The sequence below is a fragment of the Ips typographus genome, linkage group LG8 (genome assembly GCF_016097725.1).
Source record: "Ips typographus isolate SLU linkage group LG8, UJ_Ityp_2.0, whole genome shotgun sequence".
NCBI classification, from domain to species: Eukaryota; Metazoa; Arthropoda; class Insecta; order Coleoptera; family Curculionidae; genus Ips; species Ips typographus.
The window spans coordinates 512,018-538,562 of NC_138429.1; the positions used below are offsets into that span (position 1 = coordinate 512,018).

The following is a 26,545-nucleotide window of genomic DNA, read 5'->3' on the forward strand; positions in this document are numbered from 1 at the left end:
CATGGACAGGGTCGGCCACCTTTTTTTTTAACCTTGTTATTGTTTACAAAGTGTGGAAAAACACTTAAAATTTAAAGACTCATCAAATGTGCAGTATTAAATTATAAACTTGATTAATTCAGGCCCTGAATAAAATTCCGAAGTGAGTGTCGTAAAAAAAATGGATGCCGAGGGAAGCGAAGAAAACTCAGCTGACCGAATCGAGAGCAGCGACGAGTCTGAAGATGAAGAGTTTTCCTACATTCGAACCCGACGGGGTCTTATACAAACTAGCCGAACCAAAGGCGATAAATTCGACAAGAAGCAAGACAAAAAACCGGATCGTCTGAACGGAGAATACTCCTATCAAAACACAATTAAACAGAGAGTAATTGGTCCACCATGCCTGGATTGTAGAATGGAATGTGATCGTCGGGTGGCTGAACGCTTCCGACAAGACAATTACCTGGCCTTTTGGGGCAAACTAAAAAGTTGGGAAGATCGTAGGATTCATCTCAGACGTTTACTCAATGTACTGTACACTCCACATCCAAAAAATGAAACACGCAAAAAGTTTTTACGCAAATACTACCTTGAAATTGAGGATGGTTACACGCTGGTCTGCAAAACTATGTTTTTTAACACTCTGGCCATCAGCGCCAAATTTGTGGAAACAACCATTCAAAAATATCCAGACAATGTACTGGATGAAAGCACAGTGAAACTTGTCAACAGTCCTAATTCACTCTCTAAAACGTTGGACAGTACGCCAGGCCGCAGTACTAAACGTCAAAATGAAGTGAAACCAACTGAATCACCAGAAAATTCTGTACCAAAAGAAGAAGTGCCTGTTGAAGGACAACTGCTCGTTGATGAGGTAAAAGAAGAAATTAAGCCGCCTTGTGACTGTTTGGGAGAATGTAAGTTGAAAATAGCTGAGGAGACTAGACAAAAAATTTATGAACACTTTTGGTTGAATCTGCAATCTTGGGAGGAGCGCAAGCTTTTCATTATTAACACAGTGGAAAAAGATAAATATACTTCAGTAAGAAGTTTTGTCTTACCTATGAAGGATGGTGCACACATTATTGTTTGTCAAGTAAGTGTTTTTTGTTTTTAGGATTTTTTAATTTGTTTGCAATTTCCTTTGTGCAGGAAATGTACCTGAACACATTAGCACTCTCAGAAAAAGCGATCGATGTTCTATTGCCGAAAAGTGAGCCGCTTAAACCACCAAAACGAAAATACCTCACCGATTATTCAGAGTTTACATCGCCGGGATTGAATGATGAATCACCAATCACCCCAAAACTGCCAAACCCCAAAGACTTTAGTACCAAAGATTTGCCTCAAATGCCAATAATTAAACGTAATAAACTCGAATTCACTCCATTAAAACCGCCTTGCTCTTGCTACCTCGATTGTAAATCCAAACTGACCGAAGATATACGTGAACAAATCCATAGCGCCTTTTGGGGTCTTCCAGCCCAAGTGGACCAAAAGCACTTTATCCTATCCACCATACAAACGCAAATCACCCCAGAGAAACACTATGACGTTCAGTATTTTATGCTGCCTTGCCATTATGACAATATTACGGTGTGCAAAGAAATGTACTTAAACACCCTTACAGTGTCTGAGGATTTTGTCTTTAGCACCATCCGAAACATCAATCATGACGGAAGTATTTGCGAGGATGACGATCAAGGCGTTACCAAGCGACCGCCTCAAAGTGAACCTGATTCGTCAGAACCAAAAACGGAGGTGATCAAACGAGGAAAACGATCGCGTTCAAGCAAAACTATGGGACCACCGTGTCCTTTGTCTTGTCGGCTTCAATGTAACGGCAAATTCACCGAGGAAGAACGAAAGGAAATGCACGACAAGTTTTGGTACAACATGGATTGGCAAGGCCGGAAACAGTTTGTGATGAACACTGTAGAGGAATTTCCAATCAAAAATCGATCGATTCCTGGCCGATTGACCAAACGTAACTTCAGTCGTATTTACACGTTGCCCTCGAAAGAAAACAAAATTACCGTCTGCCAGAAAATGTATTTTAATACTCTCTCCATTTGTAGCAAGTTTGTGTCTACCGTTCATATTTGGGCGTCTCAGGTTAAATGGTAAGTTCTTCCATTTACATTCAGCTCTCTTTTTTTTGTTCGTCCCTAAAGAGTTGCCATATTTTTTATAATTTATGATTGCTAGATTTGACAGTTAGAACTTTCAAGTTTTATCCCACTTACTCAAGAGTATTGATTTGCAGTGATTTTATTTTCTTAATTTAAACAAACGTAAAAAATATGGCAATCAAACATTTTTATAGACTGTATTAGCCACTCTGCCATTGTAAAATACTTTGACCAAACAAAATTTTATAGTAGGTACCTTTTTTATCCTTTTTATATTATATAACTTTTTTATAGATTGTTGTTGGACTCTTTAATGCTAGTTTTATAGCAGGTAATTTTTAGTTTACAAAATTCCTCAAATGGAAATTTAACAGTATACAGGGTGCCACAAATTCGTGTGTAAGTATGGGGATCTCGAAAACGTTAAAAGTTTGTTTAATGGAGATTTAGTTTTTATATTTTTATTTTCTCCAGCAGTTAGTTTTTGGCCGATCTTAAAACTGTGCGCTTTTTTTTACAGCTTTATAATATAAATCCAATAGCTAACAACTGTGCGTAAAGAGGGTCATTACGTAACGGAAAACTATGAGTTATTTACGCTGAGGTCCTAGGTAAAAATACAGGTGTGGTAAATCCAAAAGCGACCATAGGAAAACCATGTAACGGACAGAGAAACGTAGGTAATTGCATGCGCGGGAGAAAGACAGAATACGAAAAAAATATCAAGTAGGCCATATTTTTAGCGCGCGGTTGCCAAACGCCGTAGGTAAGTTTGTCGAGGGTATTGAATACTTACGGCGTTTGGCAACTGCGCGCTAAAAATATGGCCTACTTGATATTTTTTTCGTTTTCTGTCTTTCTCCCGCGCATACAATTACCTACGTTTCTCTGTCCGTTACACGGTTTTTCTATAGTCGCAACCAAAATTTTACTTCAAGGTTTCAACAATATTTATGCCTCTGTGAATGTAAAAGGGTGCACCCGCCAATATATGAGTTTTTACATTTATTATTTTTAATAAAACTTATTTTAGTTAGAAAATGTAAAGTAGGTTTTACACCAAAAGTTGTAATTCACAGAAATTGGAAACATTTATTTGATCAAAAAAAAAAGGACCATAAAGTGATTTTGATTTTACACTTATCAAACTTTTATGTCAAAGCTGTCAATGAAAACAGTTTGACCAACCAAACCAAGTGAATTTAGTGTTTAGGTGGTTAGATTATTCCTACTGGTTTTTCTGGTATTTTTGATATTTTTATTTTGTAATTTCATAATCATCCTGCATTCTGTGTTTATGTATTGAATTCTGCGGCTTTCACTCTCACTTTTTTGTTTGTTAGCAGTTGGCATTACGCAAAACGGCAAGTTGGATGAAAATTTAACCTGTCCTATTGGCGTTTCAAGTTAAGATTGCTGGAACTAACCATTATTACCAAGAACATTCATTCAAAGTTATTTTTGTTGCTCTCACAATGAAGGATGCTTTAAAATGAAACTCACATACCTGTGCATGTAACAAGTACCTAATAAGTTTACTGTACTAGAAAGTACTTACCATTGAGTATAGTGTTGGAGTAAAATCATCCCGCTTCAAAGTGTTCAACCACTGTTGAGTTAGATCCGGTTGGGCTTTATCCTGAATTTCTGTTACAAAGTGGCTTGAAAAACTTACGCAAATAACCTCACGTTTTGATTTTAAACCGTAAAAATCCATCTAATCCTCAAAAAACCCAATTTCCACAATACAAACTGTCATCACTGTTCCCGCCATATTGGAATTTTTGACAAGACATTCTAGTATAGTAGGCGGTGCACTGTCACTTGGCGGTGCAATGTAAACAAACGGAGAAATGACAGCTGGAATGCCCGAAACTGTTTTCAAAACTGATCACCAGAGGGAGTATCTCTCTTATCTTGAAACGCCAATACGGTAAAAAATTTGACATAAAATTTTGCTTTACACTAATAAAATTTGTCCTTGAAGCAGCTTTATGAATTTCTTTGACATCAAAGCGCAGTGTAAAACCTGCTTAAGAAACAGTAAATCAAAGCAGCGCATAAATTGAATAAAACTTACGTCTACAATCGACTAGGTTCTGATTGAGGGTATTAGAATTTGTAGAGCAAAATATATCACACTATGTATAACCTAACATAGATAGAAGAGGATATTTTTAGACTTAGTTTTGTTGTTACTTGATGCAGGTAACTGATGTATATTGTAATTTTATTTTTAATCCAATAATGTAAAAGTAGGAGGAACCCTATAAAAAAAAAAAATAAAAAAAACGTTTTTAATTAAAATTGTTTATTTAGATAATAAAAATTTGAATGAAACAAAGATTGTCCCATTCTTGATGAACGTATAACGACGTGACAGTAAAATAAGACTTCAGTTAGATTTGTCCATATTCTTATAACTAGCAGAAATTACCTTATTAATTTGAAGACTTGTTCGTAAATTATGTTAATGAAGTAATTTCTATTATTTTGTGCCATTATAATACGAACCCTCCGTTTAAATTTAAAAAAAATCGCCTAACAAAGAACACGTTTACAAAAATAATACTTAAGCCTTAACGATTTCGTTTTCCAACAGTATCGACACTTTATCGTAAGCGTATCGAATCTTTTCGAATAAACTGGCCAGGCAATGTTCTTCGATGGTGCTAAATCGGAACGTGCGGAAAGACTTGTCTTCTTCGATGTACGTCACAGCCGCCATTAGAGGACACATAATTATTTTAGTGTGATCGCCAAAGTTTATCTGAAATTTGTTAACAAAAGTTTTAAAGTTGGAAAAACAACGTTGAATTGATTTTATTTTATTACTTGTAGTATACCGCTACTTAACAGCATTAGCACGCCTGAAGTAGAGCGGCACCATTGATTCAAATGGGGCGTTCTGGATACTGAATCGTATTCTTTGACCATGTCCGCTCCAGTTTTGACCAAGTGCTCTTTCATGTATCGACTGAAGTAGGACAGAAGCTTCATTTTTTTTTCGTGTACTTTCGGGTAGTTTTCCATGGTCATGTAGGATTCTTCTCCGTTTTTATTCACGTATTGAACATTTCTGAAACAAACCACACATTTCGTGCCATTTGCTGCGATTTTATTAATGCGAAACTCACATGCCATTGGCCAGCATAATTAGCCTGGTGGTATCGTTGAACATCACTCCGACACTTTCATCAGAAAGCTGGTAGCCGAAACCGTACTTGTCCGAGTAGTCCACCCATTTGGCCACCCAAATGGTGGGCTGGGCGGCGGGATGCGTCATCTCGTCAGACACTCGTTTGTGTAATGTTGGTTTGCTTTTTATGACCTGATTCAAATAATTACGTCAGTGCATTGTTAGACTGGATGGAACTTTGATAGTTTTACCGAAGCCAAAAGGCGTTTTAATGTTCGCAGACTTTCTTTGGCGTCAAACTCGTAATAATCGGCGGTCGGAGGTAAAGCCAGACCTGCCGCTATCGAATTGCGTCTACATACTTGCATACTGGCATTATTTGCCATAATATCTGTCAAAAGGAGTCAATTACTGATAATAACGGGTGTTCAATAATTGTTATGGTCAGGTCGCCTGTGGATGGCAATTGTCACAAATAGCGCATGTCTTAGATAGCGTTGCAAATAATTATTATATGACAGCTGTCATTTCAAACCACAGCCAACTTATCAACGGCCCTACGTTCATGCTAGAACCACAGCCAACTACGACCATAACACATATTGAATACCTGTTACAAATGAAATGAGTACCCGGTGAACCAATAAGACTGTTGGAATGAAATGTTCTATACATTTTTGCATAATAAACTAAAAACTGTGTTTTTCATATTTTTAAAGAGAACCAGCTTATCTATCATTTTAGTTATTTCAAAACCAAAGATGGTGGGGGGTGTTTAATTGTTTTTGCAATAACCTGCTTCAACTTCTTAACGATTCGACCGATTTTAACAAATTTAGTATCGTTGAAAAGAGCATTCCTTGGGCAATAAGAATCAACCGAAAATATAGTTAATTTAGTTGTGTGTTACTCCGCCAGGGGGCTAGTTTTGACACCATGAAGCCATTTCCAACTTAATCAAAAAAATCGAATGGAATAATGCGGATAAGTAGCCAAATAACATCCAAATAGGCCAGTGAAAACCGTTTTTCAAAATCTCGTTCCTAACCTCAAATATTGGCAAAATCAGATTAATGGATCTTTGAAGGCCAAAAATAGCTTGGTAAATTTTCTAAAACTATTACTTGCTTCCTCTTCCTTTGACTCGTTTATATCTTCACGTCCTGAGACAAACTTTCACAATTGTGACACCAGTCACGTGACCCTCAGACACTGGACATACTGATTATCATGTCACAAATGTCAAAAACACTTTCATAAAGATGTAAACTACATTTTGTGTTTGATTTGTCTAAATTTATTAAAACCTTGACACTTTATAGCTTTACGTCCTGACTGAGGCAAACTTTCACAGTTATGACAAATATTGACAAAATCAGATTAATGGATCTTTGAAGGCCAAGAATAGCCTGGTAAATTTTCTAAAACTATTACTTGCTTCCTCAAAATCGAATAAACGCATGCTAAACTTATCGCTTTTAATATTACTCTCTAAAATTCTTACTTTTAATATAAAAAGTAAGCCCAAAACCCAAATAGGTATACTATATCCAAATTCCGCATATTTTGGAATCTATCTAGCATTTTGGGTTTTTACTGTTTCTTTTTTTTGCAATATGATTCAAAAATGAAAAGAAAAACCGAAAAATGTGGAATATGAATGTAGTATACTTATTTGAGTTTTTAGGTTTACTTTTTAAACTAAAGGTAAGAATTTTCAGAGTAATGTTAAAGTGACTTACATTTAGTATTTTTTTGAAGCAACATGAAGGTTATAATAATAATTATTAATTTTAATAATGCTTTGATTAATTGAATTTAGACACAATTGCCTCAACATCTTTTTCATTTTGTAGCTAAATTGGTTTTTAGTTTTAGGAAATTTATCAGGCGATTCTTGGCCTTCAACATTCCATTAATCTGATTTTCCCAATATTTGAGGTTGGAAACAAGATTAAGAAAAACGGTTTTGACTGGCCTATTCAAAGATCATATCATTTGTGTCTAAACTAGCCACCTGGCGGCAAAGAATTCAACTAAATTAAATATATTTCCCATTGATTCTTACTGCCCACTGAATGCTCTTCTCAATAATACCAAATTTGTTAAAATCAGTTAAACTGCTAAGAAGTTACAGCAGGTTAATACAAAAACAATTAAACACCCCCCCAGGCCATTTTTGTTTTTGAAATAACAAAAAAGTTTTACAAAAATGCTAGATAAACTGCTTCTCTTTAAAAATGTGCACCAAAACTTGGTAGTTTGTTATGCAAAATTTATAGAAATTGCAATTTTACGCCTTCTGGTGGTCATTTTTAGAATTTAAGGAACAGTTTTATTGAATCACCCAAATGTTGTAAAATTTGTACTGTAAATATAAATTTGAATGTGAAGAATTACAAAAAAATGTGTTAAATATTTACTGTTACCAGGAAGTGCTGTTAATACTCCTCTATGCGGACTCGCTCTCGCCGACATGTCAACGTTGTCAAAACGAGGCGCCATAGTAAGACAACTGACTGGCAACGATGCGGGACAGAAGCCTTTGCACAAGAACTCGTGTCTCAGAAGCTGTTTAATGTTTGGACGTTTCGCCGGGTCCCCTTGCAACGTCAACATTATCATGTCTTTGGCCGATGATGACAAAACACTGCTCACCCTGTAAACATATTTGATTTCAATCATAAAAAGTTTAAAATATTGCCTGAAAATCTTGCTGATTCTATGCTTACTTGTAATCACATTTCCTGATTCTATCATACGTTTCCTTCAAACTGCTAGTCTCAAATGGAGGTTTTCCAACCAGTAAAGTGTACATAATACAACCAATGGACCAGACATCAACTTCAAAGGAGTGGCCCTTTTTGTTCAAAATTTCCGGCGCAATATAATTGGGAGTTCCGCACAAAGTCTTCTTTCGTTCACCATCGTAGGATATTCTCGCCGCCAAACCAAAATCGCCGATTTTCACGCGCAACTGGTCGTTCAAAAACAAATTTCCCAACTTTAAATCCCTGTGAATGATGTGATTGTGGTGCAGATAGTGCACGCCCTGCACGATTTGGTTCATGTAGTACCGGGTTTCCGGTTCGGTGAGGGTTTTGCGCCGTTTGTGCAGCTCCATCATGGATCGGCGCTGGCACAGCTCCAGCACGATGTAGACGTGGTGTCGGTCCTCGAAAAAACTGTGAAATCCCACCACGTTATTGTGGTTCAGCGAACGGTGAATTTCGATTTCCTGGGTCATTTTCTCGCGTTGGTTTTGACTGGTCATGAGTTTTTTTGAGACTATTTTGCCCGCGTATGCTTTCATATCCATGGTATTGATGATTTCGTAGCATCTTGCAAATCCTCCCTGAAATTACCGAAAGTTTGACAACTCAATGTTACCATTAACTTTTAAATGGAAATTAACTAGTGCTAAGCTGTCAATTTGACAGGAACAAAGATCAAAAGAAGATTTTTTACCCAACTTGATCACACTGGTATGTAATGTAATACTAGAGATTTTTGATAATTGTTGTGCAACATCTGGTGACATCTGTTTTTCATTTCTGGCATTCAGTTAACTAGGTATTCTACTGAAATGAAGGTTTTGTTCTTTGGTTATCAAGCCTCTCTGATGAGCAGTAATTGAGTGAAAGTGATTTTTGGTCTGAAGAAATTAGCAATAAAGACATTATATGGTTAAAAAAAAAGAGTTTTTTATTGAAGTACATAATACCCCAGGACTTATTTATGTCTCCTAGGTATATTGACCTTTGGTAACCCAAGTTTACAATAGAGTTGGCATTTAATTTGTTAAATCTTCAAAACATTTTACATAAAACCTCTTCTCGACTTCTTTTAGGTCTTGACTGATGATACTTTTTACAATGTACTGTACTGATGACCACTACAGAGAAACCATAGATAGTGAATGAAAAATGCCGTGAATGCACTTGGAAAACACAACAAAAACTTGCTGCAAAACAACCCACATACCTTTCCAAAGAATCGGCCCTTTTTATAAGTAACTTGCTGTGTAGGATCCTGTATAACGTCGGGGATTGGGGTGTCGGTTCCTTTAGACATGTTGGGGGTCAGACAAAATATACACAGACTACAAGTAAATAATAACACAAAGAAGTAATTCACTAATATACAACTTTACTAAAACACCCAACAAGTCTACTCTATCAGAACCTTTTCGATCGGTGCTTAGGACCAAAACTTAAAAACTAAACGACTTTCCATATCAATCAACTGTCAATACGAATTTCAAAACGGGGCGATCTGATTGGTGGTCTCGTAAACGACCTCAGTTAATTACAGAAATCTGTAAACTAACCTATCATCAGTCAAGATGACAGTGTGTGACGAGCTACCATGTGGTTACTGGCCGGATTACCGTAAAAGTATCACGTGATCAAACAATGTAATACATAAACTTTTGGTTGGATTTGAAATAAAGGCGATTTTTAATTTAACATTTGTTTTATTGCCCATTTTCCTGACACTGACTGTGGAGAAGCTGCGATTTGAATGTACCACATTCGATGATAAATATTACACAACTTTTAAGCTAAAACTCAACGTATGATTGTACCCGCTAATAGAAGTTCCTACCATTTTAAATCAAATTTAAATTCCATTTCTCTTCAACATATTCCTTTTATGGCTGCAGTATAGTGTAACGTAAACACACTTCTACATTGGATTATTCGATGATATTGGTGAAAACTACTTATTTTTATTAATCATATTGTAATGATATTGTTAAGTCATATTTCAAAACATTTATTACTCTCAGCGCGCGCGCCAGGCAACCTTGGGAATCCGGAAACCATCGTGTCCTTCCGTCCATCATCGCATTCTGGCCACGCCTCCGTTTTCCAAGACGCTCGATTATTTTTAATTTTGTATCCTGGCGCGAGTTCACACACGTTTTGTTCCGGTCACTTTGACAGCTAATAACGTCAAAACCACTCCGATTTCACTAGGCCTGATGGTACTCATTTTCGACTAATTTGGGGACGGGGAATCCATTCCAGCTGTCAAAATGACAGTAACTGTCACTCAATTCGAGACACTGGCGATTTGTGCAGATATCAAAAAAGTGATTTCACCAATGGATTGGGCGTCCCAAAATTAGTCAAAAACCACCCTTCACTCGTTTTGTTTTGATAAAAAAACGCTTGAGATGCATTATTGTTAATCTGTCACTTTGACAGCTAATAACGTCAAAACCAGTCAGATTTTACTAGGGTTGATAGTACTCATTTTCGACTAATTTGGGGACGGGGAATCCATTCTAGCTGTCACTTACTTCGAGATCGGCCAAACTTTTTAGAAAGCTTGAAATGTGCTCTATATTTTGTTTTCTATGATATTTAGACGTACGGTCCATTTTTTTTTCATAGTAGGCTTGGGAAAACACTGTGATTCAAAGCAAACTGTGACTTTTTTCCGGTATTGTCACAGTCTGAACGTCACTCAACTTAAATTTACGTTTTTAAGTTTATTGTTTTTTTTTTCACTAAATGTTCCTTCACCATTTGTCAAGAAAGTGTATATATTATTATTATCAATGTTTTTGTTCATTCTTGTAATGTTGCCATAAAACCTGCTCTAATAAGGTGAAATATTTTAAATTTGCAAAAAACTCATTTAAATAATCAAATGGAGAATAATATGAATAAGTATTAATAACGCATGCATTTAAAAATGTATGTCAAAATGTTGTAGTATTTTGATTTAAAAAATTGTAATTCTCTGTACATTTTCCCTACAAACATTCCTTACCAAAGGCGGGTCGTTAACATTAAATCACCATTAAAAAGAAATAAAAACGTCAAATTAAATTTCAACCCATACCCAAAAGGATATTAACATTCAATTGGGAAGAACGCGCTTGATGATAATTGCAAGAGAAAGTGAAAAATACCATTTCAATGATTATTGTTTATAAACATTCTTTTAAACGAATTATTTTTATTCTTCAATAAAATATTCGATCAATTGGCAATCTTCAGGGTTTCAAGTGCCATCTTCGGTTAAATATGTCATTAACAAACGCACCTAAGGTTCCTCTATTAGTGCAATAATAGTCAAGCCAACAAAAATGCAAATATTCCTATACGATTATGGAATTATAATTAGTTCGCTATAGGTAGGTCCCTAATTGTTAGGGTCAAGGTAAAAGGATGACATGACAGTGTCCCCCAGGTATACCTACTATACTAGCTCTGTCTTTGTCGCTCGTTCTGACCTCACCTACTATATATATTACACAGAACGTTTGTTTTTGTTATTTCAGTGTCCTCAAGGGGTTTTCTCCTTCCGCATCGTGTGCGTATCTTCTACATTTGGTTAGTCGTGTTAGTTTTTAAATCAAAAAGGTAAGAATAATTTTTTTACATTATTAAACTTTTTCTTAGTTTAAAATGGTTTAAAAGTATGAAAAAAGTGCATTCTGGCATAATTTATGTTTTTTTGTAAGTGTATTGCATTTAGTACATTAATTAATTAAGCAACCTGACCTTACCTACTTTTGGACAATAATTAGACTTTAAACATCTTAATATACACAATAAAACAGTTAATTATTATAGACACTGCAAAATGCAGCCTTGAGCCTTAAATTTACACCATAAACAAAAATAGTAATTAACATCCAACTGTTAACAATCTGATTCAAATATAGTCTTGAACAGGAAGTTTGTAAACATTTTAACGACATTATATCAGTTCGATAATATGTCGGATGTTTGTACACTTATTATAGTGTAGCAGATTCACAAGGTTCGAATTTTCACTTTCTCTACCATTTAAGAAAAGCTCATAAAGTTAACGCGCTTGTGACCCATAAAATGCATTAACTTAGTTGCGAATATAAATTGTAATTTTGAACACCCTGTAGAGTGGTTTATTCATGAAAGTTTGCCTTCATAATATGCAAGGATGCAATTTTAATAAAGCTCCCTCTGGTGGAAAGCGGTCCCAACTTAGCATACATTTTTGACAAGTGATTAATTAAATATTTTTCAGGTTTACAGTGCAAAACTAGTATACTATTTGACTGTTTCTTACACATTTACATATACTTTCCACTAAAAACGCCATTTAAAATGTGACGTACGACACCACAGACATTAACACAACCTAGATAGGCTATATCATTACTTGTTTGCAGATTCAACTATCACAATGAAGTACCTCTTACTCGCTCTAACAATCGCCTTAGTTCAGGCTGATTTACCCCCTGGCAGAACCTTAGCCTCTCCCGATTTTGCACTGTGCCAACAAAGAACGATCCATGAAGTCGGTCCAGGAGGTAAACTATATACAGGTGTGGTAAATCCAAAAGCGACCATAGGAAAACCGCGTAACGGACAGAGATACGTAGGTAATTGCATGCGCGGGAGAAAGACGGAAAACGAAAAAAATATCAAGCAGGCCATATTTTCAGCGCGCTGTTGCCAAACGCCGTAAGTAAGTTTGTCGAGGGTATTGAATACTTACGGCGTTTGGCAACAACGCGCTAAAATGGCTCTTCTTATATAATCTTACACGGTTTTCCTATGGTCGTTTTTGGATTTACCATACCTGTATATCTTTTTCCGAATAATTTAAGCTGTAATATTAATCGTTTATTACAGGTCAAGGGTACTTCTTTAGTTGGAGGGACCCTGCTCTTAAAGACGCCCAATACGATTGGTTGGACGCCCGTAACTACTGTAGGAGACGCTGCATGGAAACCATCTCCTTGGAAACGTCCATAGAGAATGAGTGGATTAAAGCTCACATTGTGAAGGATAACGTACGTACAAATATTTGTGTAAATTTTATGATAATAGAAATCTTAGAAGTTTTAAATAATTCATAAGTTATTGTTTTTTTTTACCGAGTGATGGTTTGAAAAATAGATGCTTTTCGTCTCATTTAAAAGTTAAATATACACTATCACAGCAAAGGTCAACTGCTTAATTGTTAAATGCGTATAAATTACCGACTACTTACTTACTTAATCAAACAGGTGAAATACATTTGGACTTCTGGACGAAAATGTGACTTCAAAGGGTGTGACAGACCGGATTTGGTTCCTGTTGATGTTAATGGATGGTTCTGGACTGCCACTCTGGAAAAATTGGCTCCTACAGTTCAAAGAGACCAAAATGATTGGTCGGAAACTGGGGGCATTAACAAACCTCAACCGGACAATCGTGAGGCGCAACAAGGAGGTGAGTTTCCACAGAAAAAAACGCTAAAAAAGTGCTGTTTATTCGTTTTCTGTAAATCAGGAGCTCAAGAAAACTGTTTGGCTGTGTTGAATCAGTTCTACAACGATGGAGTGCACTGGCACGATGTGGCTTGTCATCACGTAAAACCGTTTGTGTGCGAAGAAAACTTGGATTTGGCCAGACTAGCCAGTTTGGTTTAAGTCTTAAATAATGGTTTTAATGTGTCAATAAATTATTTCCTTAAAAAAAGTGAGTTTGTCTAGCAAACCTGGTAAGGGCATGCCGCCTCTAGGTATATATGAATGAGTTCACTGTTTCTGATTAGTACTGTCACTCTGCAGCAAGTAACATTTTCTCTGTCATACACGTTGTAATAAAAAGAGAAAGATAAAGCACCATCCTTACATTAGGTAATACGTCACATCACACTCTCCAACAATTAACCTTCAAAACGAAAATGAAAGGCAAGTGTAGTTTGTTTTGCGATCATTTTTTATTAAAAATCTGTCCGCGTTTGCGGTTGCCGGGCCCAGTATTAGTTAATATTTAATACGTACCGGCTCATGGGCCCAAAACAAAGTGAATAATTCAAATGCACGCCCCTGAACGCTACCCTTCAAACAGTTCGAAATGATACTGGGAAAGTGCCCCCAGACCGGCAGCAAATGGATCACAATTTCGTTACTCTTAAGCGTTTTCGGGTTTTTAAAGGAAATCAGGCCCTCAGAACCGTTTATCTACGAATTCCTCATAGGCCAGTGGAGGAACATCACTGAAGAACAGGTCAATCAGCAAGTGTACCCTGTGGGTACTTACAGTTATTTGGGGCTCCTAATATTGGTGTTTCTTATCACCGATTTGTGCAGGTATAAGCCACTTATTGTGTTTTCAGGGCTGTCTGGTATTGTTGTGTGGGGAATGTTGTTGTGGACCACTGGTCTATTGGAACTTCAAATTCTTGAGGTGAGTTGTTCTAGTTATTTTTAATTTATTAAAACAGACTCTCATAGTGTTTATGAGTAGTCATTAAAAATTGTTTAGTAGTAATTATAGCTTTAAAGGAAAACTTACATATTCCTGATAAGATAACTTGTTTATCCACATAATCCAATAATTTGTTCATAAAATGATGGTGAAAGCAAATGCTGCCATAAAGTCAGTTTTGTTCATGGCCATTCAAAAATTGTCCACCAAATGTCAACAGATAAAAATGACAGCAGGCACTGGAGGACAAACAAGCATTTAAAAAGCCATCAAAGTTGTAGGAATTTAAAAATTGATATTTTAATAACTTGTGTATGGTGGTTATACTGAGAATTTAGATATTTTAAATGTTTTTGTCCAGATAAGAAAATTGGTACCTGATAAAAACAATAGAGAAAAAATACACAAAAAAACTGATTTATTTCATTTATATCCTGGTCAATTCAACTTAATTGATCACCTTGACCCCCTTGATTTAACTATGGAGACTTTATATTAATATCAATCTGTTCACATTTAAGGCCTATACCAGGCTAACTGGCAAATATTGATGTTATCAGCAAAGTTTATAAATATTGGTAAATAACATTTTATAGCTATGGAAGGTTTTTTCACGTTAATTTAACTATGCAAACCACTTTTTTTAGGAAGTAATTATGTTGTAATATGGTGAAAAGTTTATCATCCCAAAAGTGTATTTTTAGATAGCATGACATTTCCACAGTGATTCAAACTAAAATACATTAGGCTAGTAAAGATCAGGATAATTTTAAATTTTGCCTCAAGCCTTATTTTAAATGCAATTCAATTTACATAATAAATTTCAATAAATACTTAAAGCAATGACGGGGGAGAAGCATCTAAATTTAGGGTTTACAAGGCAAAAACAATTAATTTACTTCAGGGTTTTTATGGGGCTTTTGCGGCCTGCGAAGTGGCTTACTTCACTTACATCTATGCCAAAGTGGATAAAGAGTACTATCCACAAGTGACTTCGCACACTAGAGCGGCCATATTGGGCGGACGCTCCATTTCTGGAATACTTGGGCAAAGTCTCATTTCTTTTAATGTTATGGACTACAGAGGATTGAACTACATCACATTCGGTGGTAAATTTGATAATCCCTCTAAATAGGAACCACGTTACATTCTAATGTTATTCAGCTATGATCGCCGCGACCATATGGTCACTCTTCCTTCCACACGTGCAGAAATCAATCTACTTTCATCAGGATCCGTCCAAACAGCTCAAACTAACCGAAAAAACTAAAACAGCGTTTAATCTGATGTGGAACCACTTTAAAGATGGTTACAACAGCAAGTACCTGATCAAATGGTCGATTTGGTGGGCTTTGGCCACGTGCGGATTCATTCAAGTGCAGGTTTACATGCAACCCCTTTGGGCCACTATAGTGAACGATCCTACACAACCAGTTTACAATGGGGCCGTTGAATCGATACTTACAGTTTTAGGATTTTTGGGTACTTTGGCCGCCGGGGTACTCAAAATCGAGTGGAAAACACGCGGCGAATTAGCGTTGACTTGTTGTTCCTTGTTGCAGGGCTTTGCCATGTTAATCGCCTCACAAACTGAACGGATTTTAGTGGGTTATATTTGTTATGTGGTTTTTGGGGCGCTCTATCACCTGACCATTACGGTGGCCAGCAGTGAAATTGCCAAGTTGATTAAAGAGGACAGTTACGGATTGATTTTTGGTATTAACACTTTTATGGCGTTACTGTGCCAAACTGTATTAACTCTTTTGGTGGTCAGTGGTAGGGTAGGATTTGCCATGTCGCCTAGAAGACAGTATTTTGTTTATGGGGTTTATCATGTTATTTTGGGGTGTCTTTATATTGTTATCGGTTTGGCGTGTTGGTTGGCCAGCAAACGGGATTATAGGAGGGCTAGTACAGTACCGGATCCACCATCAAGAACTGTAATTTTTTAGTGTCGATTTTTAGACTACACTTTTAGCAAAATTGTGTAAAAAAATGAAGCTTCTAACATAAAAACTTTGTGGTGATTTTTTTAAAAGTTTATTTTATGTCTCTGTTGTTTCTTTGTTATTTATTTTCATTTTTTACACCTTATCAGTATTGGATAATATTGATTTATGATCCTCCACCTATAAGTATTTTAAGAATTATTAAACAGAATATACATGCATAGTAAATTCAAAATACAGGGTGAAAACGGTAGAGAAAATTTTATGTAGGGCAACTATCAGTTTGTTTTAGGTAGTTTTTTTTAAAAAAAGTGTATTTGTTTTGTTATTTTTAAAGAAACATCTTTTAGCAAAAATGTGTCAATAAGAATTTTGTTGCCAAACTCTATTACCTACTCATTTTGTTGCTTTTAAAAATGAAAATACTATAACCACTCATCATCTGTACTATTATTGGTAATTAATAATTGACTGTGATACATTAAAATCTTTAGATATTGTTGAAAAAAATAAACTAATTATAATTACCCTTAAAATGTATATTTACCTACACCACACCTCTACTTCTTCAATATACCTTTCTGTCTTAAATATCTCACAATGAACGGTACAGAACCCAAAGTAATGCCCATCCGAACGGGCGCAAACACTTTATGGATGGCATAAGCCACAGCAAAAGTTCCCGCATTGGACACTAGCATTGTGTTACCTTTTGCCCAATCATCCAGTTTGAGTGTGACTAGTAATTTTTGCACATCTAAACCTGTGGAAACTAGTAAATAGCAGGAACCTAGTGAAATAAGAGAAATGCCTATGTGGAACACTATAACAGTTGTGCCATATTCCGCCACTGCTTTTTTAAGTTTTTGAGCTGCTGATAAGGGCTTCTGATCCGATGAGTAGTATTTGACTTGGGTTAAGTGAAGTATTGACGGGCTGTTGGTTGTCTGCACGGTTCTAGGTGGTATTCTGAGTCCTAGAAAGACCATCAAGGAATCCAGCCTAATACTGTTGTCAAGAAGATAAAACTTACCAGGGAGTAAAACAAGCCTGACAACATTCATTTTTCTAATGACATACAACAAAAATTTGCTACTATTTAAAACGTAATTACATGCTTTAGGACTTTTCAACTTTAAGAACACTAATCAATTTTTTCTAGTGCATTTTAAAAGATTATTTTGTTTTTTTAAACCTGTTGGCATGTTTTGACGTTTTACGGCTTGGAATTTTAAGGTTATGCGGGAGTGGTTAAGCTCCCTTCATTTTAAGGCAGGCAACCCGTAATACATCAACACTTCTTAACCTCACTTTCGTGAGTTATGTTTTTGGTTTGTGGCCCCGAAAACTGAGAGAGAGATAGTAACTAGAGACTAATCAATAATCGCGTTTGATGCTACAATAATCCGTGAGTATATATTTATTAGTTTTCAATCATTCTCGAGTGATTTATATTATCGTGAAAAAGTCAATTTGAAACAGTTTACTTGTACCACGTCATTAGTTTGAGAAAGCAAATTATAAAACATACTGTACATTTTAGATCAACCGCGATGAAATCGGAAAGTCACAACACGAAAAGGTTTATCATCTACTCCCTAGGCATATTCACTACATATTTTTACTTTGGAATACTTCAAGAAAAAGTCACTAGAGGCAAATATGAGACTGAAGTCACAGATAGTGAAGGTGTAAGGACAGTTACGGAGAAATTCACTTTTGCATTGACTCTAGTCACCACTCAATGTATCATAAATTATCTAATAGCCAAAGCGGCTGTTATAGTCTGGCCCCAAACTGAAGACAAAACAGCTCGTTTATACTATGCCAGCGTATCGGTAACGTACCTTCTAGCTATGGTAGCATCTAACATGGCCCTACAATGGGTACCATATCCGACTCAAGTGGTCGGAAAGTCGGCAAAACCAATACCAGTGCTTATACTTGGGGTACTCGTAGGGAAGAAAAGTTATGCATTTAAAAAGTATTTATTTGTGTTTATTATAGTAGTGGGAGTAGTTCTGTTTATGCTTAAAGATAATGTTAAGAAAAGCCCGGCGGAAGATGCGGCTTTTGGGGCGGGAGAGTTATTACTGATTTTGTCTTTAGTCATGGATGGACTTATGGGAGCTATTCAGGTATGTAGGTTGTTTGTAAATACAACTTTTTACTAAATGGGGTTAATGTATTAGGAGCGTATAAGGGCGGAAACTAGACCCTCAGGTCTCCAAATGATGGTGCAACAAAACGGCTGGTCCAGTTTGTTTTTAATTCCTTTTGTGCTGCTCTCTGGTGAATTATTCAAGTTCTTGGAGTTTGCCAAACTGTTTCCTTTCGTGTATTTGAATTTACTTTCGATTGGTGTGGCTTCTGCTGTTGGACAGCTGTTTTTGTTCAATATGGTATGTTCACCTACTTTGCAAAAGCTGAGGTCACTGATTTGTATTTCAGGTGTCAGAATTTGGACCTTTACCTCTGTCTCTAGTCACCACCACACGTAAATTCTTCACCGTGCTTGGATCTGTGATACTTTTTGGAAACGCGCTTTCGGCTCTACAGTGGATAGGAGCAGTTTTAGTTTTTCTAGGATTGTTCCTGGATACGTACTTCTCCAAAGCAAAGTCCAAAAAAAATGTAGATAAATAGTTGTGTACTTATCTATTAATGGCTTCCATTTTGTTTTATTGAAAAATAAAATTGTGTTTTTAAAGCTTAGATTTATTGTTTGGATAATAGACTACATTTTGTGCATTGAACCTTGCTATGTCGTTCTTATCATATCCCAGTCCAATAAGAATTTCTTCAGTGTGTTCGCCAATTTCCGGTTTTCGTAACAGTGACGTAGGTTGAGCGGGAGTTCTACTCAAATTCGGTGCAGGCCTTGGAGCTGTCACCGTATTACTTTGTTTTATAAAAGCCGACTGGGATTGGTTGTGGAGGTTTTGAGGAGCTTCGGCCAATTCCAAAACTGGCGTCACGCACGCGTCCAAATTTTTAAACACTTCACACCACTCGTCTCTAGTTTTTTCCAAAAATTTCTGCTCAAATTTTTGTTTGGTGGTAGCAAAGTCGAATTGCGGAGCTTCGCTCTCAGACAGATTTAAACCAACCAAAAGGTTTTTGTAAAAGGTGGTTTCCAAAGCGCCTACAGTCATATATTTACCGTCCTTAGTTTCGTACACCTCGTAAAAGGACGCCCCTGAATCCAGAATGTTGCAACCTCTCGGCTGTCCCCATAAAGGAGATTCTTGAGACCTGTACAAGAAACTCCCCAAATACGCCGTCCCATTAACCATACTAGCGTCAACAATTTGCCCTTTACCAGACCTTTCCCTTTCGAACAACGCTAGTAAAATTCCTAGAGCGCACATTAAACCACCACCACCAAAATCAGCAATCAAATTTGCGGGCGGCAAAGGTTTGTCGTGTTTTCTTCCAAACATGGACAACAGCCCGGACAACGCCAAAAAGTTTATGTCGTGTCCAGCCTTTTTAGCGTAAGGCCCAGTTTGTCCGAATCCAGTTAGTCTAGCGTATATCAAACGGGGGTTATCTTTCAGCAAAACGTCGGGGCCTAAGCCCAACTCTTCCATTACTCCAGCTCTGAACGGTTCAATCGAAATGTCCGATGTTTGAATTAGTTTTCGAGCGATTTTGATTCCATTCTCGGTTTTCAGGTTTAGACTAATCGATTTCTTGCCGTTGCCCAGGCAGTCTAAATCAGTGTTACTATCCTTCTGAAATATCAGATGATGATAATTTAAATTAAAATACCTACATACAAGAAATAGGAGCATATTGTGCGCCATCTATGGCAACTAATATTTATAATAAATAAATACCATACACAAAAATTAAAAAATTATGCGCTGTTGCCATATCTATGTCCCCATTTCAAGGTTTACTTGTTTTTAACATTTTTTAATTACCTACTAATGGAATAACTTAACCTCACATTTTATTATATTGCTCTAATTTTATTTTTAACTTACCCTGTCTATTCGGATAACGGAAGCGCCGAAATCGGCCAAAACCATACCGCAAAATGGGGCTGGGGCCAACCCTGCAAATTCTACAACCCGAATTCCTTTCAGAGCCATTTCCAAACCCCTTTTATCGTTTAAAGCACTAATGAACAACGCGGCGGGTCAAAGTGCGTCCTAACTTTTTAATTACATGATATCTGCATTATTAGCAAAGCAACTCATCCTTACTCCATTAATATCTTTCAACACTGTGTTAAATAAAAAAAATAGTTGTGTAGGAAGTGGCAACATACCCGGCTACGGTTATATTTGTTTAATAAAAGTTTCAGAAACATGGCAGTTTTCCAACCAATATAACGTTATCAATTTTCAAAATTTTGCAACTTTTTCTCATAAAAAAACACATCCAGAAAAAAGCCAAAAAACCGTATTTTTTCCATAATTTAATTAATTAATAACAGCGCCATCTCTTAACCAAAACACTGTAATGTTCTAAAAGGTTAGGTCACATGACATTACTTAATGCACGTCAAGTGCAGTCACGTGATAACTTATTCAAAGAAAATAATCTGAACAAACTTTTATTACTTAAAACCTAATCAGCATTGCCATGAGCAGCACGAATTCCTTTTTCCAAAGCTTCTTTTTGAGTTGCCACCTCTTTGTAGGCCTGAATGGCCAGTTCCAAGACACCCTTCTTAGTGGCAGCCTTTTTAATATAATCTTGTACAACCTCCACAGGGCTTTCGCCCTCAAACTTAACTGAAGAATGGACCAGCTGGTATAAAGCCACCAAATCTTTGGCCTCCTCTATGTGCAATGTTTCAATAAGGTCCACCAGAAGATTATCAATGTTTTTATTCCAGACTAGAAAGAATGTTAGAGCCCCAAAGTGCCGTGTCGACCTAGAAGTGGATAAGATCAGCTGGTGACTACTGTGGTAACAGCATTATTACCTAAGTAACTCAAAATTGTTATTATCATTAATATGTTGATACACAATAGTAACAATTTTCTGATAAACAGAATCGTCAGGTTCAAACTGTAAACAGGCCCTGTCCAGTAAATACTCATATTCATGTTTGTCTAGCAAGTTTTGCATGTACTCTCCCTCAAACATTTTAGGAATTTCAATCACTTTTCCAGTGTGAGGAAAGTAGGTTTGGTTGACTCTTTGTCTGAGTGACCATTCAGCTTCTTGCAAGGTACCATCAGGTTCTCTCACCACCACTAACCGGTTGGAATCCCTTTGTCCAAATGTTATATCAGTAAACACAAACCTGCATGTTTCCAAGCCTGAACAATAAAAAAAACCAGAACTAGGAACTTTGTTCCAGGCAGGTTCCCTACAAACCTTGCAAGGCAGGATCCCTGCTTAAGACCTTAGTGTCAGGATTGCGCATCTTCAAAACTGGTGGGATTTGTAATAGTTTTTCTGCTTTTTGACGCGTCTCTTTCATGTATTCTTCCAGCTCTGCTTCCGTCATAAATTTGTAGGTGGGGTCACTTGGGGTTTTGTTTCCTAATTTTCGTTTTCTGAATACCTTGTCATAGTCTACTCTGGTTAGGGATTTGAGCAAATTTTGTACCTCTTTTTTAATAAAAATTGGGCCGGGGTCTTCTTTTCCTTCTAAAACGAATATCAGACATTTTATGCCAAGTAGCTACCAAGGTGCTAGTGAAAAGTAAAAACTATGCCTTACCATAACACTGAGCGGAGTAGCTAGTAAATCGACGGGAAACCCTAACCGAAGATTCAGATTTGCTTAAATAGGCTCGGAGGGCACGCCTAAAAGTGGCCATGATAGCCTTTTAGTAAGTTAAGCTATTTTAAAGACACAAAAGCCGGAAATTTTATACAAGGCTACAAAGAGAAGTCAAGTGAGGTTAGGTTAGTTTATGTCGGACAACTAGGGTTAGTGGGCGCACCACTTTCTACTAAAAATGTCAAAATTGTCTCTGCTCTGTCAAACTAATTTCGATTATTTTTACTACTATTATTCGAGTTTTTTTTAAATTTCTACAGTAAATATCAAAAATTAGAGGTTGGAAAATTTCTGTGATTGAGCAAATTATTTCTGCCTATTCGACAAAACTGAACGGATAAAAATCTTGACATGGTGAATGCGCCGTTTACTTTAGAAAATAATAAAATAGTAACAGTGTTTTAATGTTCATTCTTTTTATTGGTGGATTTAAAACCAGTACGTCATATTCATCGTTCCGTCTGCCGTTTTCTGAGTTTCCATAATACTTTGCTGTTTCACCAGCTTTTTCATCGAAATACGCCTCCGATGCTCGTCAGGACTAGAGTCGAGAGGCGTCTCTTCTGTGGGTTGCACCGCGATCATTTCCAAATCTTCGTAAGAACTTGCAGATGATAGAGGTACGCTAAAATCAACATTTTGTATATTAATGACTATTCCACAGCTAAAGCTTACTTTAAAGGAGCGCATCGTGTGCAATCGTTCCAAGTGAAATTTTTACCAAACTCTTCGCCTTCTTCCAATGTTTGAGGTAAACGGTGGTGTAGCGTTTCAGGGAGTCTCAGACCGCATAAACCTCCAAATATTGAGATTGTCCCCATTATAATTATCGGCAAGACTAAAACGTCGGACCCCTGTTGGTTTAATTACAAAAATATAAAAAATTACAAAAGTTGTAAAAAGTTTACCAAATAAGTTACAAATGGGACTATAATCAGTCCAACTCCAGCTATATAAGCTGAGGCTCCTATGCCAACTCCTCTGATCGCGGTAGGGTATAACTCCCCAGCAAACGGGTAGATAATAAAAAATGAGGCTGAAATAGCGGACTTGGATACAAGAAATAACACTAACGTTGCCACCTCATAGTCTAGAAGCCCACGTGGTTTTTATTTGATTACAAAGTTAGTGTAAACTACCTTTAGGAACCAATACGGTGGTGATGCAGCTTAAGCCTCCAACAGTCATGCTCAAACACAACGGCCAACGTCTACCCCATTTATCGATTAACAACCACGAAAATAGATAACTGGGAATCTCCACTGCTGATGACAGAAAAAAGCTTACGTACTCATTGTTGCCCAAAGAAGGACCGTAGTAGCTCAGTCCTACATACACCATGTTGTTCGCAAACCAATTTAAAGTGATTAAAACTGTTTTTAGCCTCATATTGGGGGTGGCACACAGATCAGACAATCCAAAACTCCTTTTTACTTCATCTTCTTCAGTGTTGGTCATTTTGTGCTTGAGCTGTTGCTTGAAACTGGCCGGAATTTCTTTACCATTTACCCTGGCTAAAGTTTCTAAAATAGTGGAGGCTTCTTCGAATTTTCCTTTTGCCAATAACCATCTAGGACTCTCAGGCAGGACCAACCAGTACAAAAAATACAGCACGAATGGAAGTGAAGTCACTAGGGATAAACGAACCCAATCGCGTATCAAATATGTGATTCCAGCAAGCATCATCAATCCTACAGTATAGAAAAGGCAGGTCAAGACAGTTACAAATGATCTATAGTTGGGTCCTACTAATTCTAAAGCTGAAAAATTTGAAAGTTGCTGGAAAAGTACAATTACAAGAAAAACGTACAAATTATAAAAGGTATTTGGTAAATAGCTGGGATAGTCAAACCGACCACCATTCTACTGGCAGTCCACCACCAAAAAGTGGGTGATAACGCAGTAGCCACACCACCAATAATGAGCGTGGTAAGGCAAAGAAAGAAAGTTTTCTTGCGACCAATCCGATCGTTTAGGTAACCAAAGAGGAAAACTCCGATTGGTCCTCCTGCGTTCAAAGCCACCAATCCCAGCGTGGGGTAGATGTCTTTGTCACACACCAAATCAAACTTAAAAAAATGTTCTTTTAGAAGAAGTAGGAAAATTATATTAATAACAATTACATCCAAGACTATACTGGAGGATATAAGACTGGTATCGTACTCAAACCCATCTGAGCAACTCTCTGTAACCCAATTAGTCTGGTTGAGCTCCCAAATCTTTGAGTCAATCATCTCTTCCAGAATTTCAGTGTAGTTAACCGAATATCTTTGACACTTTACAAAAGTACCGTTAATTAAGGGAATAGATAACATCTTGCGTTGTTCCAGGGTTAAATTGAGCAATTCAGGTATTAAACACCAATGATCAGGCACCCCGGTCATGAACAGTTGATTGAAAGCGCAAAATCCGCAAGGAAAACAAGCTGGAAGGCATATCAACCATAACATCAGTTTCTGATACTTTCCGAACTCGCCTATTTGCGGTAGAACATCATCCAAGTCCATTAAAAGCTACAAAATAATTCTGATACAAATGGTTTAATAGCTGGAAATACTTACTTTTTAAGTTAAAAAAAATCCTGTTCTTATGGTGGTCTGAACAGGCAACTGTACATTCTCTGCATTTGCACAGGCTAATTCAATTTGGTATAGCTTGTTTGGTTTCTATAATTGATAAACCATCCACTAATCCCTTAATAATCTAATAGACACTTTAGTGCTTTATTTATACAGGAATAGAAGAAAGCATAAAACAATGTTACTTTATTTTTATTTAAAATACAGATAGTGACGTAAATGAAGTTGGTAAACATGCCATTATGTGTGTTGGTTTAAAATAAAGTGAATTATTGGATAAATGAGTAAAGTTGGTTTTGATTTACAATCCAATCTAGAATCACTTCTTAAAAACTTCTAGAACTCTAGAATTTAACCAAATAAATGTGATTCAGTAGGTCACATGAACACTTTATCAGAGATCCAATTAGTTTTGACCCTCCATGAAACTCAGATCAATTTACTATCCAATAAAATCAAAGTATATAGATATGCAGTTGTTATTGGTTTTTATTTCCTTTGGACAATGATAAGACTACACTCTTATATTACAAAAAACAGCAGAGACAATTTCAGATGAACCATTCAGTCTGGATATACAGTGTGATAAAAAATTACAAAAATGCAACAATACACCAATGTCCCTTATTTCACCATTCAGTCTATCACAGTCTTTCACTCACACTTGCACGCACACTTTACTCCATTGCATACTGTCTGGTCCATTCTCTTGCTTTCATGACTGCTTCCTGTTCACGGGTTTTCCACATGTTTGCCACATCATTGTCTAGAGGATCATCCGGATTTGGACTACTAAGCAAAGCCTGAATGGACAGTAAAACGGTTCGCACCTGTAATGCTGGTGACCACTGGTCTTTCAGAATGTCCAAGCATATTCTACCTAATTTATCAATGTTGGGATGGTAGATTTTTGTTAGGAAACGGACGTTAGGAGGAGAAAGGGGATAGTTTTCTGGTAGAAACAGTTCCAGTTTGAATAGGCCACCTTCATAGGGTGACGACGCAGGACCTGCCATCACCACATGGAAGTATCTAAACAGGAGAAAAATCCAGTTGTACTTGTATTATGAGTTACTGAAGTTAGTGCAGAGGCTACTTAAAGCTTGCTTGTTAAGAATTAGTGGGTCTTTTCATTTACATTGTTATTCTGACACACCCAGTGTTCAACCCCATTTTTTCTTAACTTCTTTAACTAACTTTCTTTCTTAAAGCTTTAATAAAAATTAATTTTACCTGCAATTTTGGTCATCGGGAGTGGCACTGATCCCCGGCGGTGGATCTTTGGACAAATTTTTGGTTTCCACTAAAATCCGTCTTGTTGTTCCACTAGCCATAACCTCAAAATTAAAATGTATGCCTTTCGCCTCCTAATGGTACGGAAAATTTGCGGAACTTGCGATAAAAAACTGATTGTTAGTTTCCGTTTTTAATTGCCAATCTCTTTATCAAAAGAGGTTCGACACGGCTTTAAATTTCGAGAAAACCAAATCCCAACAAGTCAAAAAAAACAGCCGTATCGGATATTTTGCCTTCCGGTAGTTTTGGTCAAGCTGTCAATAGTGTCAATGTCAAACAGATTTTCGTTTCCAACTTTGGTTACGGTTGCGCGATCTGGAAGATTACCCTGAAAACCCTGTTTTTATAGAAATAAAACGTGATTCTTGAATCGGCGATTTACTTTAGTTTATTCTATATATCTGAATGTGGAAATATTGATTTAAAAAACCGTTCTGATCCGTAAAATTTAGGATTTTTCTGTAACCAAATTAACATCAACCAAAACTAACCGACTGATCGGATTAGTAA

The 26,545-nt window shown here is 36.7% G+C and overlaps 10 protein-coding genes across 12 annotated transcripts; 4 read left to right on the plus strand and 6 right to left on the minus strand.

The window, feature by feature from the left end:
* The first annotated feature begins 26 nt into the window (after window positions 1-26).
* Window positions 27-4,421, plus strand: LOC145732382 (uncharacterized). Its single transcript, XM_081984595.1, has 2 exons — window positions 27-1,078; window positions 1,135-4,421. The coding sequence occupies exons 1-2, from the start codon at window positions 161-163 to the stop codon at window positions 2,107-2,109; spliced, it is 1,893 nt and encodes a 630-aa protein (XP_081840721.1). The 5' UTR covers window positions 27-160; the 3' UTR covers window positions 2,110-4,421.
* Window positions 4,409-9,502, minus strand: LOC145732383 (serine/threonine-protein kinase polo-like). 2 transcript variants are annotated; one of them, XM_081984597.1, is made up of 7 exons: window positions 9,238-9,502; window positions 7,986-8,608; window positions 7,683-7,912; window positions 5,505-5,644; window positions 5,252-5,445; window positions 4,950-5,193; window positions 4,409-4,884 (listed from the first exon to the last, which is right to left on the minus strand). In XM_081984597.1, exons 1-7 carry the CDS (start codon window positions 9,325-9,327, stop codon window positions 4,687-4,689), a joined length of 1,719 nt encoding a protein of 572 aa, XP_081840723.1. In that variant the 5' UTR covers window positions 9,328-9,502; the 3' UTR covers window positions 4,409-4,686. The 2 variants fall into 2 exon arrangements, with proteins under 2 accessions (XP_081840723.1, XP_081840722.1); XM_081984596.1 differs by having other exon boundaries at window positions 7,677-7,912.
* A 1,982-nt stretch (window positions 9,503-11,484) lies between these two features.
* On the plus strand, window positions 11,485-13,734 carry LOC145733041 (uncharacterized). Of its 2 annotated transcripts, none has more exons than XM_081985643.1 (5): window positions 11,485-11,633; window positions 12,428-12,583; window positions 12,894-13,054; window positions 13,271-13,475; window positions 13,536-13,734. In XM_081985643.1, exons 2-5 carry the CDS (start codon window positions 12,442-12,444, stop codon window positions 13,673-13,675), a joined length of 648 nt encoding a protein of 215 aa, XP_081841769.1. In that variant the 5' UTR covers window positions 11,485-11,633; window positions 12,428-12,441; the 3' UTR covers window positions 13,676-13,734. The 2 variants fall into 2 exon arrangements, with proteins under 2 accessions (XP_081841769.1, XP_081841770.1); XM_081985644.1 differs by having other exon boundaries at window positions 12,428-12,568; window positions 13,536-13,732.
* Window positions 13,735-13,922: 188 nt separating this feature from the next.
* Window positions 13,923-16,944, plus strand: LOC145733037 (thiamine transporter 1-like). Its single transcript, XM_081985639.1, has 3 exons — window positions 13,923-14,438; window positions 15,364-15,568; window positions 15,624-16,944. The coding sequence occupies exons 1-3, from the start codon at window positions 14,106-14,108 to the stop codon at window positions 16,409-16,411; spliced, it is 1,326 nt and encodes a 441-aa protein (XP_081841765.1). The 5' UTR covers window positions 13,923-14,105; the 3' UTR covers window positions 16,412-16,944.
* LOC145733044 (protein FAM210B, mitochondrial-like) lies at window positions 16,933-17,622 on the minus strand. The gene is made up of 2 exons (XM_081985646.1): window positions 17,442-17,622; window positions 16,933-17,384 (listed from the first exon to the last, which is right to left on the minus strand). The coding sequence occupies exons 1-2, from the start codon at window positions 17,470-17,472 to the stop codon at window positions 16,969-16,971; spliced, it is 447 nt and encodes a 148-aa protein (XP_081841772.1). The 5' UTR covers window positions 17,473-17,622; the 3' UTR covers window positions 16,933-16,968.
* A 48-nt stretch (window positions 17,623-17,670) lies between these two features.
* Window positions 17,671-19,123, plus strand: LOC145733040 (solute carrier family 35 member B1 homolog). Its single transcript, XM_081985642.1, has 4 exons — window positions 17,671-17,816; window positions 17,952-18,546; window positions 18,601-18,810; window positions 18,860-19,123. Exons 2-4 carry the CDS (start codon window positions 17,962-17,964, stop codon window positions 19,052-19,054), a joined length of 990 nt encoding a protein of 329 aa, XP_081841768.1. The 5' UTR covers window positions 17,671-17,816; window positions 17,952-17,961; the 3' UTR covers window positions 19,055-19,123.
* On the minus strand, window positions 19,106-20,812 carry LOC145733038 (alpha-methylacyl-CoA racemase-like). Its single transcript, XM_081985640.1, has 2 exons — window positions 20,401-20,812; window positions 19,106-20,145 (listed from the first exon to the last, which is right to left on the minus strand). Exons 1-2 carry the CDS (start codon window positions 20,506-20,508, stop codon window positions 19,114-19,116), a joined length of 1,140 nt encoding a protein of 379 aa, XP_081841766.1. The 5' UTR covers window positions 20,509-20,812; the 3' UTR covers window positions 19,106-19,113.
* Window positions 20,813-20,959: 147 nt separating this feature from the next.
* LOC145733039 (small ribosomal subunit protein mS22-like) lies at window positions 20,960-22,315 on the minus strand. Its single transcript, XM_081985641.1, has 4 exons — window positions 22,098-22,315; window positions 21,749-22,024; window positions 21,351-21,690; window positions 20,960-21,299 (listed from the first exon to the last, which is right to left on the minus strand). Exons 1-4 carry the CDS (start codon window positions 22,195-22,197, stop codon window positions 20,990-20,992), a joined length of 1,026 nt encoding a protein of 341 aa, XP_081841767.1. The 5' UTR covers window positions 22,198-22,315; the 3' UTR covers window positions 20,960-20,989.
* A 196-nt stretch (window positions 22,316-22,511) lies between these two features.
* LOC145733033 (carcinine transporter-like) lies at window positions 22,512-25,060 on the minus strand. The gene is made up of 7 exons (XM_081985635.1): window positions 24,722-25,060; window positions 24,284-24,673; window positions 23,971-24,229; window positions 23,300-23,920; window positions 23,069-23,250; window positions 22,836-23,014; window positions 22,512-22,785 (listed from the first exon to the last, which is right to left on the minus strand). The coding sequence occupies exons 2-7, from the start codon at window positions 24,665-24,667 to the stop codon at window positions 22,590-22,592; spliced, it is 1,821 nt and encodes a 606-aa protein (XP_081841761.1). The 5' UTR covers window positions 24,668-24,673; window positions 24,722-25,060; the 3' UTR covers window positions 22,512-22,589.
* A 150-nt stretch (window positions 25,061-25,210) lies between these two features.
* On the minus strand, window positions 25,211-26,295 carry LOC145733043 (ubiquitin-conjugating enzyme E2 N-like). The gene is made up of 2 exons (XM_081985645.1): window positions 25,973-26,295; window positions 25,211-25,771 (listed from the first exon to the last, which is right to left on the minus strand). The coding sequence occupies exons 1-2, from the start codon at window positions 26,071-26,073 to the stop codon at window positions 25,417-25,419; spliced, it is 456 nt and encodes a 151-aa protein (XP_081841771.1). The 5' UTR covers window positions 26,074-26,295; the 3' UTR covers window positions 25,211-25,416.
* Between the last annotated feature and the right edge of the window lie 250 nt (window positions 26,296-26,545).

Bases quoted from the DNA above. Each gene is read 5' to 3' on its own strand.
- LOC145732382 (XM_081984595.1), top strand. From the start codon at position 161: ATGGATGCCGAGGGAAGCGAAGAAAACTCAGCTGACCGAATCGAGAGC. The intron at 1,079-1,134 runs GTAAGTGTTTTT...TCCTTTGTGCAG, and splicing joins CACACATTATTGTTTGTCAA to GAAATGTACCTGAACACATT.
- LOC145732383 (XM_081984596.1), bottom strand. From the start codon at position 9,327: ATGTCTAAAGGAACCGACACCCCAATCCCCGACGTTATACAGGATCCT. The intron at 7,913-7,985 runs GTAAGCATAGAA...ATATGTTTACAG, and splicing joins ATCAGGAAATGTGATTACAA to GGTGAGCAGTGTTTTGTCAT. The intron at 4,885-4,949 runs GTAATAAAATAA...AACAAATTTCAG, and splicing joins TAAGTAGCGGTATACTACAA to ATAAACTTTGGCGATCACAC.
- LOC145733041 (XM_081985643.1), top strand. From the start codon at position 12,442: ATGAAGTACCTCTTACTCGCTCTAACAATCGCCTTAGTTCAGGCTGAT. The intron at 13,055-13,270 runs GTACGTACAAAT...TTAATCAAACAG, and splicing joins CTCACATTGTGAAGGATAAC to GTGAAATACATTTGGACTTC. The intron at 13,476-13,535 runs GTGAGTTTCCAC...TCTGTAAATCAG, and splicing joins TCGTGAGGCGCAACAAGGAG to GAGCTCAAGAAAACTGTTTG.
- LOC145733037 (XM_081985639.1), top strand. From the start codon at position 14,106: ATGATACTGGGAAAGTGCCCCCAGACCGGCAGCAAATGGATCACAATT. The intron at 14,439-15,363 runs GTGAGTTGTTCT...AATTTACTTCAG, and splicing joins TGGAACTTCAAATTCTTGAG to GGTTTTTATGGGGCTTTTGC. The intron at 15,569-15,623 runs GTAAATTTGATA...AATGTTATTCAG, and splicing joins GAACTACATCACATTCGGTG to CTATGATCGCCGCGACCATA.
- LOC145733044 (XM_081985646.1), bottom strand. From the start codon at position 17,472: ATGAATGTTGTCAGGCTTGTTTTACTCCCTG. The intron at 17,385-17,441 runs GTAAGTTTTATC...TGGTCTTTCTAG, and splicing joins CAGGCTTGTTTTACTCCCTG to GACTCAGAATACCACCTAGA.
- LOC145733040 (XM_081985642.1), top strand. From the start codon at position 17,962: ATGAAATCGGAAAGTCACAACACGAAAAGGTTTATCATCTACTCCCTA. The intron at 18,547-18,600 runs GTATGTAGGTTG...TTAATGTATTAG, and splicing joins GACTTATGGGAGCTATTCAG to GAGCGTATAAGGGCGGAAAC. The intron at 18,811-18,859 runs GTATGTTCACCT...TTTGTATTTCAG, and splicing joins AGCTGTTTTTGTTCAATATG to GTGTCAGAATTTGGACCTTT.
- LOC145733038 (XM_081985640.1), bottom strand. From the start codon at position 20,508: ATGGCTCTGAAAGGAATTCGGGTTGTAGAATTTGCAGGGTTGGCCCCA. The intron at 20,146-20,400 runs GTAAGTTAAAAA...CTGATATTTCAG, and splicing joins CCGTTATCCGAATAGACAGG to AAGGATAGTAACACTGATTT.
- LOC145733039 (XM_081985641.1), bottom strand. From the start codon at position 22,197: ATGGCCACTTTTAGGCGTGCCCTCCGAGCCTATTTAAGCAAATCTGAA. The intron at 21,691-21,748 runs GTTTGTAGGGAA...TTTATTGTTCAG, and splicing joins CAGGGATCCTGCCTTGCAAG to GCTTGGAAACATGCAGGTTT. The intron at 21,300-21,350 runs GTAATAATGCTG...ATCCACTTCTAG, and splicing joins AACAATTTTGAGTTACTTAG to GTCGACACGGCACTTTGGGG.
- LOC145733033 (XM_081985635.1), bottom strand. From the start codon at position 24,667: ATGGACTTGGATGATGTTCTACCGCAAATAGGCGAGTTCGGAAAGTAT. The intron at 23,921-23,970 runs GTACGTTTTTCT...CAAATTTTTCAG, and splicing joins CCAAATACCTTTTATAATTT to CTTTAGAATTAGTAGGACCC. The intron at 23,015-23,068 runs GTAAACTTTTTA...TTAAACCAACAG, and splicing joins TCCCATTTGTAACTTATTTG to GGGTCCGACGTTTTAGTCTT.
- LOC145733043 (XM_081985645.1), bottom strand. From the start codon at position 26,073: ATGGCTAGTGGAACAACAAGACGGATTTTAGTGGAAACCAAAAATTTG. The intron at 25,772-25,972 runs GTAAAATTAATT...TCTCCTGTTTAG, and splicing joins CCCGATGACCAAAATTGCAG to ATACTTCCATGTGGTGATGG.